This window comes from Podarcis muralis, chromosome 8, assembly GCF_964188315.1.
Source record: "Podarcis muralis chromosome 8, rPodMur119.hap1.1, whole genome shotgun sequence".
NCBI lineage: Eukaryota > Metazoa > Chordata > Lepidosauria > Squamata > Lacertidae > Podarcis > Podarcis muralis.
Genome location: NC_135662.1, coordinates 61,818,624 through 61,838,318, shown reverse-complemented (window position 1 = coordinate 61,838,318; position 19,695 = coordinate 61,818,624). Strand labels below are relative to the sequence as shown.

Genomic DNA, 19,695 nt, shown 5'->3' with positions numbered 1-19,695 from the left:
GTAAATGTCAATAATGGAAACCTTTGCTTGCTTTATGTGCACACAACTGTTTGTTTAGACTAATTGATAGGGCTATTCTGAAGGGCTCTGGGAAGCTTACACAAATATTTACAATTTTACCCGGGGCGGGGGGGGGGGGGGAGAACACTGAAGTAGTAAAACATTCCTCTGAAAAGCCTCCAAAATAGTCAGTGCCCTTTGTATTTCATGTACAGAATAGCTGGCAGATTCTTGATTTGGACTATTTAGCTTTGCCAGGTAGCCACTTTGATTATAGTGAATCTGATACTTTCCTCTTTTTCCCTAAGAAATTCCATAAGTGAGATTCATAGAATTAGGCCTTCTCTTTCCATGTGCTCTAGGTGGACTCTTTGTGATGCACCTTCAACATGCAATTGTCCTCGGTCCTCCTTTCTGCCTAATTTTAGCAGGGTGGTTCTCCACCCTTCTCACCTGGAGATGCTATAGCAAGCCAAGTGCCTCTTGATTTTTAAATCATTTTTGTTTTTTGTACTGATAAACACACATGGTAGCTAAAGCCCAAGAAGCAGGCATCACAAAGGAACTGACTATGCCTACCATGCTATTCTGTAAAGCATTGTATATTTATAATTCTGATGGTGTCCAAACATATGTTTCCACTGAGACAAATGAAATCCAAATTACATGGGTTGCAACTTTTGTTAATAAAATGAACCACCTGCTTGTCTGTGCGTTTAGTTCCCACTTTATGATTTTGGCAAGTTTAAGCCTGGATTTTCTCTGGCCTGCTTTTGTGTTCAGCCTACTATTGGCCTAAACTGGGCTGATACTCTAGCCCCATTCATTTGAATACAGGAGTTCCCCTGTTTTCATATGTGAAAGGTTGGAGACTGCTCGGTGTATGTTCTTGAATGCTAATAAAATTGAACTGAGGGCCAGTTTTCAAGGTAACTTTAATGTGTGTTAGTAGGATTGTAAGATACGTCTGTGCTGTGCACTTGATTGTTATCAAGTAGGTTGCATAATATATATTCAGATTAGAAAGCAAAGTTGCATAATACAGTGGTACCTCGGGTTACAAACGCTTCAGATTACATACGCTTCAGGTTACAGACTCTGCTAACCCAGAAATAGTACCCCGGGTTAAGAACTTTGCTTCAGGATGAGAACAGAAATTGGGCTCCGGCGGCGTGGCAGCAGCAGCAGGCCCCATTAGTTAAAGTGGTGCTTCAGGTTAAGAACAGTTTCAGGTTAAGAATGGACCTCTGGAACGAATTAAGTACTTAACCCGAGGTACCACTGTATATATTCAATTTAGAAAGCAAAGTTGTCTTCTCTATAGGGAAAAGGGAAGCTGTATGGATGAATATCACATTTATGTGGCATGTTAGTATTTGAAAATGAACTCCACCTGAAAGGCCACCCAGTAGCAATGGGGACTATTTTTTATGTAAAATTACGTATGAAATAATTCAAATCTAGATTTAGTGTGGTGGTTAGAGTCCAGGATTCAACCCCCCCCCCCACTCAGCTGTGATTTGGGACCATTCACAGTCTGTCTCTCAGCTTAGTCTGTCTCACAGGGTTGTTGTGAGGATAAAATGGGGAGGGGGAGAATCATGTAAGCCACCTTGAGCTCCAGGAGGAAAGGTGGGCAAAAAAAGTAATAATGCTGTGATCATGGCCAACTGTAACACAGTTCCCCTTGAAACTATGCAGGTACTAATTAATTTTCTCCACCATCAAAAACATAATTAAGCCTTCAGATAGGCTATTAATGCAGTTCTTAAAAACAACATCCTTTTCTCCCTTAGGACAACATCTTCAAGAATTAAGGTACCAAAAGTTGATATTTAAGACGTAGGTGGTAGACAGGTTTTTGCTATTCCTCTTCTCAGAAGAACCTTTGACATAAGGCAGAACTTAGAACCCTCAAAAATTAGAAGATAATGAGTTTACCAATCCATGTGGGGCCTGATAAACCTGCTATCAATAGGACAGAGAAGGCTTTTGAATCCAGAAATCATGACAGCCTTCTTGCTATTTGAATACAAGCTCAACCAGACTCTTGAGTCTCAAAGCACAGAGACATGAGACCATCTTAGTAACAGAGGTTGTATACTTAACAAAATCATTAATATGCCAGTACACGTGTAGGAATTTTTCCATCATAAATTGTGCAGATGCCTGTCTGACCTCTGTAGGTGCATTTTGATACCTTCTGCTCTGTATAAAAAGTCACATTGCTTGTTTTTACTTTGCTGGTTTACACATTTTGCAGGTAGCTTACCTGGCTTTGGAGAGACTATAATGTCACCAAGAAATTCATTCCTGTAGTTTCACAAATAGGATTTATTATATAATTAAAAATAAGTTAGCAAATGTAAGCACAGGAAGGAACCCGCACAGATGTACATCCTGGTTGTGCATTCTTAAACACCAAAGAATCATTCCTATTGCTACTGTAATCAATGTTACAACTCCTATGAGCTCAAGTGGAATCATGATTATAGCCTGGGAATCATCCAGATATCATTATTCTCAAACACTTGTCATTTAGGAGATAGATTGATACATTATCATGTGTGATTCCCCCCCCCCCTAAAGTTTTGTGAGTAGTTTATATTATTGAAATAATATTAAAGTAAATTATCAGTTAAGGTGCTACACTCAATATGCCAGCAAATTTGGAAAACTCAGCAGTGGCCAGAAGATTGGAGAAGATCAGTCTACATCCCAATCCCAAAGAAGGGAAGTGCCAAAGAATGCTCCAACTACCGCACAATTGCACTCATTTCACACGCTAGCAAGGTTATGCTTAAAATTCTACAAGGCAGGCTTAAGCAGTATGTGGACCGAGAACTCCCAGAAGTGCAAGCTGGATTTAGAAGAGGCAGAGGAACCAGAGACCAAATTGCAAACATGCGCTGGATTATGGAGAAAGCTAGAGAGTTCCAGAAAGACGTCTACTTCTGCTTCATTGACTATGCAAAAGCCTTTGACTGTGTCGACCACAGCAAACTATGGCAAGTTCTTAAAGAAATGGGAGTGCCTGATCACCTCATCTGTCTCCTGAGAAATCTCTATGTGGGACAAGAAGCTACAGTTAGAACTGGATATGGAACAACTGATTGGTTCAAAATTGGGAAAGGAGTACGACAAGGCTGTATATTGTCCCCCTGCTTATTTAACTTATATGCAGAATACATCATGCGAAAGGCTGGGCTGGATGAATCCCAAGCCGGAATTAAGATTGCCGGAAGAAATATCAACAACCTCAGATATGCAGATGACACAACCTTGATGGCAGAAAGTGAGGGGGAATTAAAGAACCTTTTAATGAGGGTGAAAGAGGAGAGCGCAAAATATGGTCTGAAGCTCAACATCAAAAAAACGAAGATCATGGCCACTGGTCCCATCACCTCCTGGCAAATAGAAGGGGAAGAAATGGAGGCAGTGAGAGATTTTATTTTCTTGGGCTCCATGATCACTGCAGATGGTGACAGCAGTCGCGAAATTAAAAGACGCATGCTCCTTGGGAGAAAGGCGATGGCAAATCTAGACAACATCTTAAAAAGTAGAGACATCACCTTACCAACAAAGGTCCGTATAGTTAAAGCCATGGTTTTCCCAGTAGTGATGTATGGAAGTGAGAGCTGGACCATAAAGAAGGCTGATCGCCGAAGAATTGATGCTTTTGAATTATGGTGCTGGAGGAGACTCTTGAGAGTCCCATGGACTGCAAGAAGATCAAACGCATCCATTCTTAAGGAAATCAGACCTGAGTGCTCACTGGAAGGACAGATCGTGAAGTTGAGGCTCCAATACTTTGGCCACCTCATGAGAAGAGAAGACTCCCTGGAAAAGACCCTGATGTTGGGAAAGATGGAGGGCACAAGGAGAAGGGGACGACAGAGGATGAGATGGTTGGATAGTGTTCTCGAAGCTACAAACATGAGCCTGACCAAACTGCGGGAGGCGGTGGAAGACAGGAGTGCCTGGCGTGCTCTGGTCCATGGGGTCACGAAGAGTCGGACACGACTAAACGACTAAACAACAACAACAAATTATCAGTAAAAAACATTTGTTGCCACAGCTAATATCTTACTGAACTGAATATAGTAACAAATCCTATTCTGGGAAACAAATAAGACTTGCTCTCAGTAATGAGAAGTAAAGCCATTATGTAATGCTACTTGTGTACTGTAAATGGATGTCTTAATCTAAAGATTCAACTAGTGACCTTTGCTACCATGTCGTTTGCCCAATGGCTGCTTGTCCTCAGATTTTAAAAAACAATTAACACAGACACAGTGTCTTTCAGGGAGATGCTGCAGTTTCCATTTCTAAACCAATGAGAGTGAGCAGTGATTTACCTTTTTCCTTTTTCGATAACTTTTTCATTTTATTAAAACTGCAGACAAAAATTAAAAGATGAGAAACAAAACTAAGAAATAGGCACGTAGAGTGTGTAGTTGCATATGAAGTGCATGTAAAGATTATCAGTTTTATCAAATCATCAAGTCTAGTTCCAGATTTGCCAGGCTTGTGACGAGGGTTGTCTTGAAAACAATGATTCTGCTGTGTGTGTCATAAAGGAATAAAAAGTGTCTGGAGTTTCTAGTCCTTTTCAAAATCTCAGATTATGCATGGTTTCCTCCACTGTAGATTTATTCCAGAGTACAGTAAGTGGTACCAAGCGTCCAGTGTAATATTTTGAGCTGTTTTCCCTTGAGTTGCAATTACTGTTTTGGTTGCCAAGATCACATATAAGACCAGTTCTTTTGACAACATAGTTACATTGGTATCATCATCACTGGCCTATGTCCAATGGTCTACTTAGGTTGTTTTTGTTGCTTTAAATAACTTGTATATATGAGACTAGTTACTTGTTAAATGTTGCTGTTTAGCTTTCCCAGAAATTGTAGTCTCATCAACAACAAAAATGTTACCAAAACATTTCACATTTCCGATTCAGAGTTCAGTCAAGTTTTCGAGTCCACTTTTCTCAAATTCTCTCTGAATGATTATGCTTGCTTATCAGCTGCAAATTAGCTCTTACGTGGGCAGTCCACATGTTTTCTTGTATAGAGTTCATTCAAGGTCACAAGCAGAAATACGGAACATAGGAGGGACACATTTTTCCTTGGCTTCTGTTCTTAACTATAACAAATGTTTGTCCAGCAGTACAAATTAGCATTTAGAGACTAATTGTTTTGCTCATTAGTCTGCTAGTTTGAAAGTGCAGTTCCCAAGACATCTTTTACCTTTTCTTGCTAATTGTCATCCTTACAATTCGGCATAGGCGATATGGGCACTGGAAGTTGGAAGTACTGTATGTGTTTTGCTCATTTACTGTTCCTATTTACTGCTAGTGTTAATTTGTTCTATCTGCTGGAAACACAAGGACAGCCTTCACCAACCCGTGCTGGCTAGAGCTGTTGGAGATTGTAGTCCAAAAGATGTGGAAGGTGCCAGGTTGCCAAAGGTCGTTCTCCAAAAACTTACAAACTCAAATTTTGAACACTAGCATCATGGTGTATGTTAGGTCTAGAGCCTACATGGATAAAAAGGAAGGTGCAATCCTCTAAATGGCTACTCAGAAGTAATTTCAACAGTGCTGACATTTTAGAGGTTCAGCCAGAAACTGATGTCAGCAAACTGGAAAGCTGTACTGATGTGCCCCTGTTGATTTTAAATGCTTTCAGCTGAGATAAATAAATTGAACTCACAAGCATAATATGGCAAATCACGAACTAGGCAGCAGACTGTCTGCGAGAAAGACAGATGACATACAACATAAAAACCTCGGCGCAAGTTGACAAAATGATGCCGAGATAAAATGACACTTACAAAGGCCATACCAGCACAGCAGCATCATTATTAAGACTTGTGAAGTGAAATTATTGCTCTACTGTTGATAAATTTTTCCTAGAACACATACAGGTAAAGGGTACCAAAGTGTTGGACATTATTCAAAAGAACAGTAAAAGAGCTCTTCCCAGGCCACGCCCCACATTGGCCTTCCTTCACAACCCAGGTGAAGTAACCCACAGCTTGGCTAGAATGAACTCTGATAATGCTTACTGATTATTTGAATGCAGGAGAGAGAGAGAGTATAGAACCTAGCTTGTGCATATATAAAAATTACATTTGTTGTTCTGCTTGCTGTTCATGCCTGCCCACCAGCATGTGGCCCCCGAAAGGTTTCACAGAAGGGACAGTGACCCTCAGACTGGAAAAGGTCCCTTACCCCTGATCAATCAATCAATCAATCAATCTTTATTGCGGTCAAAGACCAGACAGCAAAGTAACAGCAACAACAACAACGTATGCCACATCCGCATGAAGAAGCAGATGTAATTAAAATTCCCCTATAAACTTATTTACATTAAAAATAACACTCCTTCAGCTAAAATCTGTACCCCAATGATTAAAATCAGTACTCATTCGCTGGCCATCACTGTCACTACAGCCTGCCTTGTCTTTGGTGCTATAAAACAGAATTTTGCAACAGGCCTGATGATATCCTGATCTTTATTGGCAAGAAGGTATTTAGCATAAGTTTCCTCTGAGTGGCCAGGTAATTTCCTTAATAACAGTAAAATTAGCTCTCTTCGGGTATCACAATACAACGGCTCCCCCGTACCCTAATTGTTTTTAAGTGACGACCACTTTGGAATGGGTTGTCCTCTCGACTGCCATCAGAAATCATTGGTGATGTATAAGGAGTTTTGAACAGATATGTAATACTGTCATTGTATCTGCCCTACACACCTGCAATGATATTGAAACACAGTGGACATCAGTATTTGAGGTATGGTTTCCTTTTGCTGGATTTGATCATCCCAAATTATAATCTTCTTTACAGGTAGTGTGTCTGTTTTTACTGTTCATAAAACTTTTTAATTGTTAAATCCAAATCTTCAACAGTCTTTTCCCCACTACTGCAATCTACCACAATCTAAAATAATAAAAATTATAAGTATTAACATACTCTGGAAATGAGATTATAACACTCACATATACAGAAAAAGTGCCTGGTCTTGAATCAAATCCCAGCTCAGACAGGGATTTTGTGGATGACCTTGAACAAGTCTTCTTTGGTCCCTGTAAGGTGATATGAAAAGGATAGCAACCTGTCTCTGTGGTTGTCATGGGGATGAGTTAGAACAGGGACTGTAAGGCAACTAGAAAATCAAATAATAAGGAATAATAAAGTTTCTTCAGAAGTGTTCACTGAACTATTTAGAAACCCCATGGCTTGGATCAAAACAAAGCTTCTGTCACTTTATTGTAATAGGAAAGAGGGCACTTTAAAGCTAAACATTTTCGCAAGGAGTGCTGAAAAGTCACTGAGAAAGGGAGCCCTTTGGGGACAGAAGCACTTGGAAAACATACACAACAAATAATGGTAGCCATTTATTTATGTATGTATATTTAATTATTTACAGTGGAATGGACTTCCTCGGGAGGTTGTGGACTCTCCTTCATTGGAGGTTTTTAAGCAGAGGTTGGGAGGCCATCACTCATGGATGCTTTGCTTGAGATTCCTGCATTGCAGGGGGTTGGACTAGATGACCCTTGGAGTCCCTCCCAACTCTACAGTTCTATGATACTATTATTTCTAACCCGCTTTTCATCATATCTGTTCTCTGCCATAATCAGAACCAGGAAAGAGACAGTTAATATTCAGTGAACACAGATGGGTCAGAATATTACTTTCTTATTAAATGAGGTTCTGGATCAAGCCAGAAAGTGCTTACAATGAGGCTGATACCACCTGAAGTGGGATGCTGTGCCAGCGTCAAGGTTTAGATCAGTATGTTAATATATTGAGGTCACTCCGGGCAATACCAGAACAAATGTGATTGAGGCATCATAAGTATACTAGTGTTTACTGATCTTTTCCAAGTAAATTTACAGGGACTTCTTTGAGGCGTTTCCCGCTGTTTTGTTCAGAAAAAGAGGCATTGATTTAAACCTTATGTTCATTTAGATTTTCAAAGATGTGCAGAAGAGAACTTTTAAAGTTTTTCTCCTTTTCCCTACTGTTTATATCTTACTTGCAATTTTGACATCTGGTAACTATTTCCTGTAGAATCCAGATGTTAGGAACCTTAACTTCTGACACCTCTTATTTTCAGGACTAAGACTTTGAAGATTTTACTCCAGTAGTTTAAGTATCAGTGATTGAAATCCCAAACTGCTTGAACCCTACATATATTTGTAACCACCTATTTTCCTTTGTCACATTCTGATCTTTTACATCCTCTGAAAGCACCGCATAATCCCACCCACATTATGTATTTGAATAGCATCAGTCTTTGTGATTATTCCTTAACGTGAAACTCCTGCCTCCTGGATTTTTATTACAGCCTGAGTATTTTCATGGATACATTATTAAGCCCTATTTCTTCAGACATACACTTGTAGCCAGAAGCATAGCCACTAATGGGCTGCGCTAATTGACATTAATATTAATGTAGTTTTAAATGCATGGCCTAAGCTTTCGGAGTAGGATGGTTTTCCCTAAGAACATAAGAGCACTGCTAGATAAGATCAAAGGCCTATCTAGCCCAGCATTCTCTTCTCACAGGAAGCCCATAGGCAGGTTGTTTGCACAATAACCCTTTCCTCCTCATGTTTCACAGCAACTGGAATTCAGATGCATACTGCTTCTGACACTGGAAGTAACATATAGTCATCATGACTAGTAGCCATTAATAGCTTTATCCACCGTGAGCTCGTCTTAATTCCCTTTTAAAGCCATCCAAGTTGGTACACATCACAACACCTTGTGGGAGGAAATCCCATAGTTTGACTATGCATTGTGTGAAGAAGTACTGTGCAGTATAAGAGATGAAAAAGCATACCCCTGTCTAGAGATGGGAAGGCCTGGAAAATAATCCAGAAAATTTGGGGCGGATAGATGACAAACCAATTTTCACTGGTTTGTTTATGGGCCTTCACATCTATGTACTTACCTGCTTTTTCCACAATACCCCCCACTTACCATTTTGTCTATGCTTTTGTCTCTCTTTGCGGGGGGGGGGGGGGGAGATCAAGATAGAAATGTAATAAAAATAAATGATAAAAAATAATAAGCCAAAAAGCCCCAAGCCTTTTAAAATTTCCTCATTGTGTAGTTGTTCCAGTTCTTCAGTCATTTTGGTTGCCTTCCTTACACCTCCAACGAACAGTGTTCGCATTGTATATGAGGGTGGGTAAACTGTTCCATAATGTTAAAAAGAGGGTGGTGGGGTTTTTTGGGTTTTTTTACAAGTGTTTATTCAACAAAGTGAGGGGAAGAAATTAAAACCATTTGTGATCAAAGTATGTTTTCCCCTCTTTTTTCTGATTTACTTTTTGTTTTCATTAGACAAAATTGAAGAAGCACAAAAAGAACTTAATGAAACAGAAGACTCACAGAAAGGTAAAACACACCACTGTTTCTCTTCCTGCAGCCTTTCTCCAGCAATCCCATAATAATAATAATAATGATAAATAATGATATGCAAATAATATTAATAATGAAAGACCATCATCAGCTCACATTACAGATACAGTACAGTGGCCAGCCATTCCTGACCATTGGACATGTTGGCTGCGGCTGATGGGACTGTGAGCCCAACAACACCTGGAGGGCACCATGTTGACTAGCCCAGTCCGACCTCCTGTTCCCCACAGTAGCCAATCAGATGCCTCTCTTGTTCTTGTCCCCCAGAAATTGTTCAGGAGCAGAAGGTCTAAGAAGATGGGGATTTCACTTAGCTATAATGCCTAATAACTAACTGTGATAATTTTATCTTCCCTAAATTTTAAGCAGCTGTTGATGGTGCAATTTTATTACCTTATCCTCAAAGTATTCTTGCTAAATGGACTGAAAGAACTTAGTTTAATAATTATTAAAGTACTCTCCATATTTGCGTCATTTTGAACTTGCTTGGAATACTTTTAGCTGCTTGGAATATGTTGGTGTTGTTACTACCATGTTCCTTACTGATTATTTTGTAATTCCATCATCGGCATCCAACAGTCTTGAAAACTTGGGCGTTGATTTGGAATTTAGATTTTGACCATTTTCATTCAAGTGTCCTAAAAACCTGTTACTGGTAAATGATCGTCACAGGGAATTTTTTTTGCGGAGCTCTGAAAGGGAAGGAAGCTAAGGCCTCCATCCTGAGGTCTCTGCATAAGGTTATTAGTGTTGAATTGTGTATATATGTCTCTTTAAAAACACACATACACCCAAATAAACCCTTTTGAGGCAGCTGCCAGAAAGGGCTCAATCTACAGCTTCAGGACTTTTAAATTTAAGACACACATTCTCCCCTGATTCCAAACATCTTGTAAGGGCCAGCATATATTGAATACTTGGTTATATGTCCCAGAGCACAAAAAGTGAAATCAGCCCTTCGTTTATGGTCTTTTACTTTGCAAATTATTACCAGGTTTAAACACAAAACCTGCTCTCTGTATCTGACACTGGATTGCCTGGCTCTCACTGACACGGGTTGCATAAGGAAGTTCAATGTGATTTGCCAGCAGTATACAAGCCTTGCCTCCAAATACATATACTTACAGCATTTTGTTAGTACTGAATAAAAATCCATCGCCTAGAATAACTTATATTATTTTGCACTTTTAGTAGGGCACAACTTACATAAGCCTTAGCTACCTCTACATACAGCAATACCTTTATTTTAGTGCCACATTAACAGTGATGGCCCAGTAAAGATAACTAATACTTTAAAGCAGTGTTTCCCAACCTTGGGCCTCCAGCTGTTTTTGAACTACAATTCCCAGCATCCCTGACCACTGGTCTTGCTAGCTAGGGATGATGGGAGTTGTAGTCCAAAAACAGCTGGAGGCCCAAGGTTGGGAAACACTGCTTTAAAGGGTATCTAGGTAATCAAAGTCTTTATTTTATACATCACTGGGTTTCTCCAAGCATGAATATGTACTGTTGTCCATTTCTGCTAACCCAGATCATAGCTTAATTTTAAAAGCAAAATAAATTCTTGAAAGGTATCAGGTTTCCCCAATGTAACTAGGCTACAGCAAGCTGGTTGTTCCTTCTGTCTCAGTCAGGTTTCATTCATCCCATTCTGTTTCTTGTTGGGTGAATCTGTATATTGCTGCCCCACTTCAGTCTGTCCTCATTCCTTTGACTGCTCAACTTTACATGTTTTCTAGGCTGAAACATATTGTGCCTGAGGAAGAAGCATTGGGTTGTCCACAGTTGTATTCACTGTGGCCATGTCTTCCTGCAACTTGTTTGATATCCAGTCCCAGCTGCCTTTCCCCCATCTAAATTCTGTGTCTTAGTCATTTCCATACCATTGACCTAGGATTCTAATTCAAGATCATTGCTCTTAAATTCTTGTCTGAATGGAGAAGTTAATTTCTGCTGATGATTCTTGAAGAAAACATAACATTTGTAAGTGCATATGCTTTAAATCTCTCACTGCTGAAATCTACTCAGTAAATCAGTAACGGGTGCCAGACCCAGCAGAGCTGGGATTGTTTTGACAATAGAGAAGAAAACACACTGAGTGTGCTTAATTTAGCACTTAATCTTTCAAAGCTATTCTGACAATTCTGTCTTAAATATGAAGAAAGAATACATGAATGCATTGATTTTTGCTGAGTACAACAACGTCTCAACAAAAGAAACTCTTCCATTCAAATGTTTTCAAGTGAATCTTTTAAAGGTCTAGAGGCCAGAAGTGCGAATGCCTTTTAGATATTTGCCTTCCCCACCTGACTCAAATGAAGACTTGGTTGCAGAATTACGTTTTGTATTCTCTTAGGAATGGGGAACATGTGGCCTTCCAAATATAGTTGAACACCAGCTCCCAGCAGTCACAGCCATCAAGGATGGTGGGAGTCCAGCAACACTGGAGAACCACTGGTTCCCCATCTCTGCCGTAGTATTTCTTGTTGACGAAGTATTCCATTTGAATAGAGCAGCTTAGAAACAGTCCCATGTGCTGAAGGTGGGCCCATTAAGGCTGGACGATAACTGGTTTTCAACATCACAATATTTCACCAGTTAATCATTGTGATATATCAATATATCATGATGCCTGAAATAAGGATGGAACTGTGTAGAGGTGAACGGTTTTCAACATTATGATATATCACCAGCTGAACTTTGTGATATATAACAATGTCCAAAATAAGGATGGAGCTATGTAAAGGCATTAGCTGGTTTCACGGTTTTTCACACCCACACCCACACACTTCATGATTCCCAATATATCGACAGGTCAAAAATTATGAAACCAATATCTCAATATGGACTTCAAACCGTTTTTGGACAATCTTATCAATATATCACCAGCCTTAGGGCCTGTATAATAGATTTTGGAGGGGACCAAGGACCAGGACCAGAGTGTCCAAACTGTGAACTAGTATCTATATTATCCACTCAAGATAGACCCACTGAAATCAATAAAGTTAATCGTGAGTGAAAAGCATTGGTTTTAATGGAGTTACTCTTGAGCACACCCAGAGACAAGATGAGGAGGGAACATTGTTGGACCAAGATTCATCCTAATGAATTTCATTCATATTTAATGCAGTTAACTGAGCAAATGGTTTGTATAGTGGTAATGAAAACATGATGAAAATGGAATATAATATGTACAGGAACTGAAATAAGTTTGGGAGGGGTCTCTGAAGCAAATTCTGTAAATTAAGAATGTACTTAAAACTAGTGTGGTTCAGTGTAATGCTGTATTAAATTCAAACTCGGCTCAGACTCACGAACTTTAGGTGCTCTTGAGCAAATTACTATCTTCTGCCTCAGTTCCTATATTGCTAAATGGAATGGCACTAAATAGGTAACAAGGTGTGGGTAAAGGTTGGGTAACATTTAATATGTTGAAAGTACTATGTAAATGATGCTGATAATATTTGCAGAATCACCATTTGACTTTTATTTCTTTGTGTTTGACAGAAATCTCCAAGACTGTTACAAGAGGGAGCACGGACACAGTTAAAGGTGTGAAACGTAAAAAGATTGTAACTGAGAATCACCTGACGAAAATACCAAAATCGCCTTTGAGAACTCCAGCTCGGGCAAAGCTTAAAGAAAAAGTAGAAGAGCCTTCTTCATTGTCTAACATCCTTCCTGATACTTCAGAGCTCCTAAAAGAAGTGCACAGTTTGGCAACGCAGAATGGGAAACAAAACAAACAAAATGAGGGGGTGCTTAGCAGTGAGGTAGCTATTAAAACGTCCAAATCTGAGACTTCGGTGCACCCCAAATTGTCTCTGTTACCTCAATCCTTGGACTTGAATAAATGGCCAGTAGAAGACCACAGTTCATCCCAGTTAAACTTACCAGTGAAGAAGGGTTCCACTAGCTCAAGTGCAGCCAAGGCTGACAATAATGAATGTATTACTTTTGTTGATTGTAGTCATTCATCCTCATGTACAAATACTGCATTCGATGTCTTACTGAAAGCTATGGAGCCTGAGCTGAACACCTTAGCACAAGAGTGCCCTTTCAGTGGGATGCAAATAGAAAAACTGAGACCAAATAAAACTGCAAGCGCCTCTTCTTGTCTCACATCCAATACACTGAGTGTCCAAAGTCATGCTGCTTTGGTGCAGCCAGAATTTGTAGCTGGATCTCAATTTCTTCCTTGCACTTCACAGACTGTGCATGTAGCAACATCAGGGAAGAGTGAACAAGCACAAATGCCCTCAGTTGATCACTCACAAGAGCAAGTTCTTGCTAAAGCTGGGCAACAAAACCAACAAATTGCTCCATGTCAGAGCTTCACTAATTCTCTGGTGCAACAGCCGAACCTGGAAAATCTCAAACTCCAGAATATATACAGCATAGCAGTAACCTCTTCAATAATGAGCCCCCAATCCTCTGTTACTCAGGCTTTTTCTCAAAACCAGCTAGTAGCAAAATCTCCGTTGTCAGTTCATCCCTCTAGCTCTACGACCCAATTATCTATAGCTCCCTTGTACAACTCAGCCCAGATAGCTTCAGTTGTCAGCCATGGTGTGGAACAAATATGTAACCTTCTAAAAGTCCAGAAGCCTAAAAAACTAGGGAAATATGTCTGTGAGTATTGTAATAGGGCTTGTGCCAAGCCCAGTGTTCTCCTAAAGCACATCCGCTCCCACACAGGAGAACGACCATATCCTTGTGAGACTTGTGGATTTTCATTTAAGACCAAAAGCAATCTGTATAAGCACAAGAAGTCTCATGCTCATGCTATCAAACTTGGACTTGTCCTCCAGCCAGATTCTAGTGGGTTTCTCTCCCATGAATCTGACAAAGCACTTAGCATCCATTCAGATGTGGAAGAAAGTGGTGACAGTGATGATGAAGGCACAGCTGATGAAAGACAAGAAGACCAAGGATCATTAGAAATTGAACCTGTGCATGTAGTGAAAATACCTTCCAATTCTGACTCATTGCACAAAGGTAGTCCCATTTCTTTAAGAAATCCGGAATATATGCTGGGTGACTCCTCATTTCAGGACTCATCTGTGCAACCAAGGACAGCTTTACCCAAGGTGATCGTTTGCCCTGTTAATGTATCTCCTTTGAGATCAGATAGCCCCAAAGTAGCAGATCCCACCTCTACGCTTTCTAAAACACAACAACAAGGGGACTTGAAAGTAACAAATGTGAAACCAAATTTAACACATGTGCTGGTAAATGAGTCTGATGCTAAGCAACATCAGAAAACTGAAACAAGCGTTTCCGAGGAACAGCTTGGGACCCCTGTAGGGACAGCAATACATGCGCAACTACAAAGACAGCAGGCGACAGATTGTTCTCAGGATCAGCAAGTAAAATGTCTCTTGAGCCCCAGAAGTTTAGGTAGCACTGATTCTGGCTACTTTTCACGTTCAGAAAGTGCAGATCAGACCATGAGTCCACCAGCTCCATTTATGAAAGGATTGCCTTCTTCCGAAAAAGACTCAAGTAAAAGTTGTGTGCCACGAATGAGCACCACTGTGGCATCTGTTGTGCAAACCATTTGTGCTGACAAGACCTTGCTTTCATCTGGCCAGATGAGACCACCTCTGGCCACAAAAATGCTTGAAGAACGCATTTCAAAGATAATATCTGATAATGAGGCTGTAGTGGATGACAAACAGTTGGATAGTGTGAAGCCACGGAGAACATCCCTTTCAAGAAGAGGTAGTATTGATTCTCCAAAATCCTACATTTTTAAAGACTCATTTCAGTTTGACCTAAAGCCTATGAGTAGAAGGACTAGCTCAAGCTCTGATATACCAAAGTCTCCTTTTACACCTACTGAGAAGTCAAAGCAGGTTTTTCTGCTTTCTGTACCAACTCTTGACTGTTTACCTATAACCAGAAGTAATTCTATGCCAACTACCAGTTATTCAGCTGTACCTACAAATGTAATACCTCCCCCTCACCCCCTACGTGGAAGTCAGTCATTTGATGATAAAATTGGCTCCTTGTATGATGATGTCTTTGTGCCAGGACCTGCTACTCCACAGCTCCAAGGCGGACACCCTCGCACCCTTGTTCGGCAAGCAGCAATAGAAGATTCTTCGGTCAGTGAAGGGCACACTTTTGGACAAACACGATCTGTAGATGAAAGTTATGGATGCAACACATCAAGTGAATTTTTAATGTCAAGAAGCAAATCATTTGTCCAGGGGTCAACTATGGATAAAAAAAAGTCACAGCAAGGCCGAGGGACAATGTTTGAGTGTGAGACTTGCAGAAACAGATACAGAAAACTGGAAAACTTTGAAAACCACAAAAAGTTCTATTGTTCAGAGTTACATGGACCAAAAACCAAGGCAGCTATACGAGATTCTGAGCACAAGACGGTCTTGAACAGTACACAACCCCAAATTCTTCACTATCGAGTTGCCACTTCAACCGGTGTCTGGGAGCAGACATCTCAGATAAGAAAAAGGAGGAAAATGAAAAGTGTGGGAGATGATGATGATGAACTGCAGACAAATGATACAAGTAGTAGTTTGTCAAAGAGCATAGCTGGGTCAGAGTGTCAAAACAAACTCGGAAATACAATCAGTGTCTCCAAACACACTGCTGCTGTTTTAGGTTCACGTAGTATTTCCCTACAAAAACTGGCACAAGATGAGCTGGAGACGCATGGCGCAGAACAGACTGGGGGGCCAAAGATGATGTTGCATGGGGAGAAGCAGGCTGTTCCAGTGGCACCAGAAAAAAAAGAACTGAAAAGACAAGGGGCCGGGATTTCAGTAATTCAGCACACAAACTCCTTAAGCAGACCTAGTTCATTTGAAAAATCAGATTCATTTGAAAGGGTATCACCAGTTTCCCTTCAGGATGCTAACAAAGCTGTGAAGCTCCATTCCTTGAGTACCATTATAGCTCAAGAGGAGAAGCATTCTCTCCTGAGTGCCTCCCACCATCCTCAAGTAGCAGAAGCCTCAAGAGTTCAGCTGCATGAACGTCAAGTCACTCCTCATGAAAAGAGTGCACCAATGCAGCCACTACGACTTGTTCGCCAGCATAACATCCAGGTTCCTGAAATATTGGTGACAGAGGAGCCTGATAGAGATCAGGAAAGCCAATGCAGTGATCAGGACAAGACAGAAAAATTTAACTGGCCGCAGCGTAGTGAAACCTTATCAAAGCTACCCACAGAAAAACTTCCACCCAAAAAGAAAAGAATTCGCTTGGCTGAAATGGAACATTCTTCTGCTGAGTCGAGCTTTGAATCTACGCTTTCTAGAAGTCTCAGTCGGGAGAGTAGCTTGTCACGTGCATCTAGTTTCTCAACTTCTTTTGATAAAGATGATGTATCTAAGAATGAGAGTGCTTCCAAAGCAGAGCCTACAAATAAATCCTTGGAATTCCTTACAATTCCTACAAGTTCAAATACGCTTAGTGTGCCTGGTCCTCATTTCAGAGAAATGCGACGTGCTGCTTCTGAACAAATTAACTGCACCCAGCCGTCCATGGAAGTTGCCGATTACAGAAGCAAGTCATTTGACTGTGGAAGTGCAGTTCCATCCAAGCCTGCCTCACTTCTAGAGATCTCTACTTCTAAACTGACTTCTGGCAGTGGACATGTACCTTTGTTAGAAAGGAGAAGGGGCCCCCTTGTAAGACAAATATCTTTAAATATTGCTCCAGAAAAGAATCAGCCTGATGTCATGTCAAGTACTTCTTTTCAAATAAGTCCTGCAACAGATATTTCTTCAGTGTCCTTGCAGAGGTTGCAGGGCTCTGGGAAACCCGAGGAATTGTCTTCAAGTTCTCAGCACCCCCAGACTTACATCAAGCCTTTGTGTGAGTCGCAGTCAGTGAAGAGCAACAACTCTCTTAACCTGCCTTCTAGTGAACAGTCTTTAGGCTCTAGTTTACATCATCCTGGTCAGCAAGCTTCACTCAGTCAGTATTCCCAATCAGCTTTCAAGGGATCAGCACTTGGAACTCAGAAAAGCATGAGCATGGTTGCTGGTCAGCATAGTATGCAAGAAGACTGTTTTGCTCCCAAATATCAGCTTCAAGTTAAAGCATTGCACATAGGAAAGCAATATCCTTTAGGTCTTCCAGGTGCAGCTGGCACAGAGCAGACTGGGTCTTCATTAGAAATACATACTAAACTGAACGACAAAGTGTCCAAGCAATATGTGGCACCACCCTTGCAACGAACTGCTCCCGATAATTGCAGTGGTGGGATGCATCATGTTGCGCCCTTCATCCCCGTGCGCATTCACAGTAATATTCCATCATATGGTTTGGCTGCTGTTGCACCCCTTCCTCAAATTTTGGTAACACGGGATCAGGTAAACCAGTCTCTCTGTAAAATAAACACTGCATCAGTGCCAACAGTCAGAGATCAAACTCAGCTGCCAAAATCCCACAAAGATCATCTGAGGTGTTTGCCAATTTCACAGCCAGCATCTGTGTTTGAAAATCTGATTTGTGAGACGGAAAGCAAAAATTCAGCTTCCCTGGGGTCCTCAAATATGATTCAGAAAATGCCAGTTGGTGGACTTTTCCCTCAGCAGGAAGCCACAGCCTCAAGTAAGCGCATGCTCTCGCCAGCCAATAGTTTAGACATTGCCATGGAAAAACACCAGAAGCGTGTTAAGGATGAAAGTGGAGCTGCTTGCACTACAGGTGCTATGTCACTGCATCCTTTGACCGTAAAGGCTGGCGAACCTAACAAGCAAAAAAAGCCACTCTTAGTGCGGCAGATCTGCACAGTTGAGCCCCTAGAAGGTTTCTCATTAGATCAAGATGATAAAAGCACCGGCGCTGGTAATGCGCCCGATCTTCTGCCTGGTTCAGCTGAATCTGCTTGGTGTGGGGCTTCTTCACTCATAAAGGAGCCTTTAGAATATGATAGCCCATCGATCTCTGAAACTGGAAGGTTTGCACTCAGAAAGTCAGCTGAATCTACTTCACTGAATATTCAGACTTCCTTTCTAAAGGTTCCAGATAACAGTCAAGAGAGGATGTCCCCAGAAGCGAATGATGATAAGCAGTCCAGTGTTTTGAGCCAAGCAAAATCTGGAGCCCCTTTGTCCGTCGTGAATGCGGATGATATACAGCGATTATCTTTCCCAAGCCTAAAGACTACAACAAACTTTACATGGTGTTACTTGTTAAAAAGGAAGCCTGTGCACCTGTTGCAAAATGACCAAAAGACTTCAGTTTATTCTTCTTGGTCTGTCAGTCCTGACAATCCCAATCCACTTGGTTTGCCGACAAAACTTGCTCTTTCCCTTCTGAATTCAAAACAGAAAGCTGGAAAACCATCTTATACTCTAGCAATAAGTACCAACTTCAGATCTGACATACTGGTCTACTCAAGCAAGTGGAAGAACAACTTACTTAAGGTACTATGCATAAAACATATTTATTTTAAGAGGGGGAATTCAAGTGTTTATACTAAAGTATTTATATAAGCTCTTAAAAATGAGGATAACTTATTTGCATTTGGGAGGAAAACTCGTTGAACTCTGTTGGTGCATTGTTAATACTGCTTTATTGCATCAGTATATAAATGTTGAGCTATCTTTACCTACCTAAAATTTTAGAGGTTTATCACATCTCATGAAAGCCATATCCTAATTTTAAAAATTGTGCAGAAAAAGCCAGGTGCTTCTGCAAAGAGCTTTTGGATATTGTTTGGACACTTGAAATTCCCCAAAGAGCTAATATTATTCTTTAAAATTCCTCTATTGAATTTCATGGAATGTAATGTTAAGGTGTCTCATACTTCTTCATAGCTCATTTCCCCACAGGGCAAGGCCTACACACAGTGACACATAACTGAGATCCTTTAGGAATAGCAGTGTTCTGTCATGTCAGAACTGCAGAGGAGTTTTCTGAATGAACACATCATTGGGGTAAAGAGGTTTAGCTACATGAACCTCAGAGGAGAGGAAGGTTTTAGTTGCACCAAAATGCAATAGGCATTTTGTGCATATAGCTTAAACAATATTGACTTTCTGCTTTCCCATGAGTCTGTGAAACAAAAAGCATGCATGGACTGCTTTTCTTTAAAATATTTTATTATTGTGACTTAATGAAGGTTACATCTTATTATAGTACTGTGCTGCGTTGGCTTGAAGAAAAATTGTATAAAGAGAGAAGATTTTTTGGGGAGTTGTATTATTGAATAGAATTTATTTTACAGAGAAATGTGGGCATTAATTTCGAAGCTGGTAGAATAGATGAAT

General features: G+C 40.5%; 1 protein-coding gene across 8 annotated transcripts in view; it reads left to right on the top strand.

Annotated features, from left to right (window-relative positions):
* Positions 1-19,695, top strand: part of HIVEP1 (HIVEP zinc finger 1) — an 85,953-nt gene that overhangs the window by 45,912 nt on the left and 20,346 nt on the right. For 7 of the 8 annotated variants that reach the window (XM_077933288.1, XM_028737730.2, XM_028737724.2 and 4 more), the window contains 2 exons: positions 9,365-9,418; positions 12,950-18,849. In XM_077933288.1, the coding sequence (XP_077789414.1) occupies positions 9,365-9,418; positions 12,950-18,849 (5,954 nt within the window). The remainder of the gene's footprint in view (positions 1-9,364; positions 9,419-12,949; positions 18,850-19,695) is intronic. The other variant, XM_077933289.1, reaches the window with a different exon arrangement.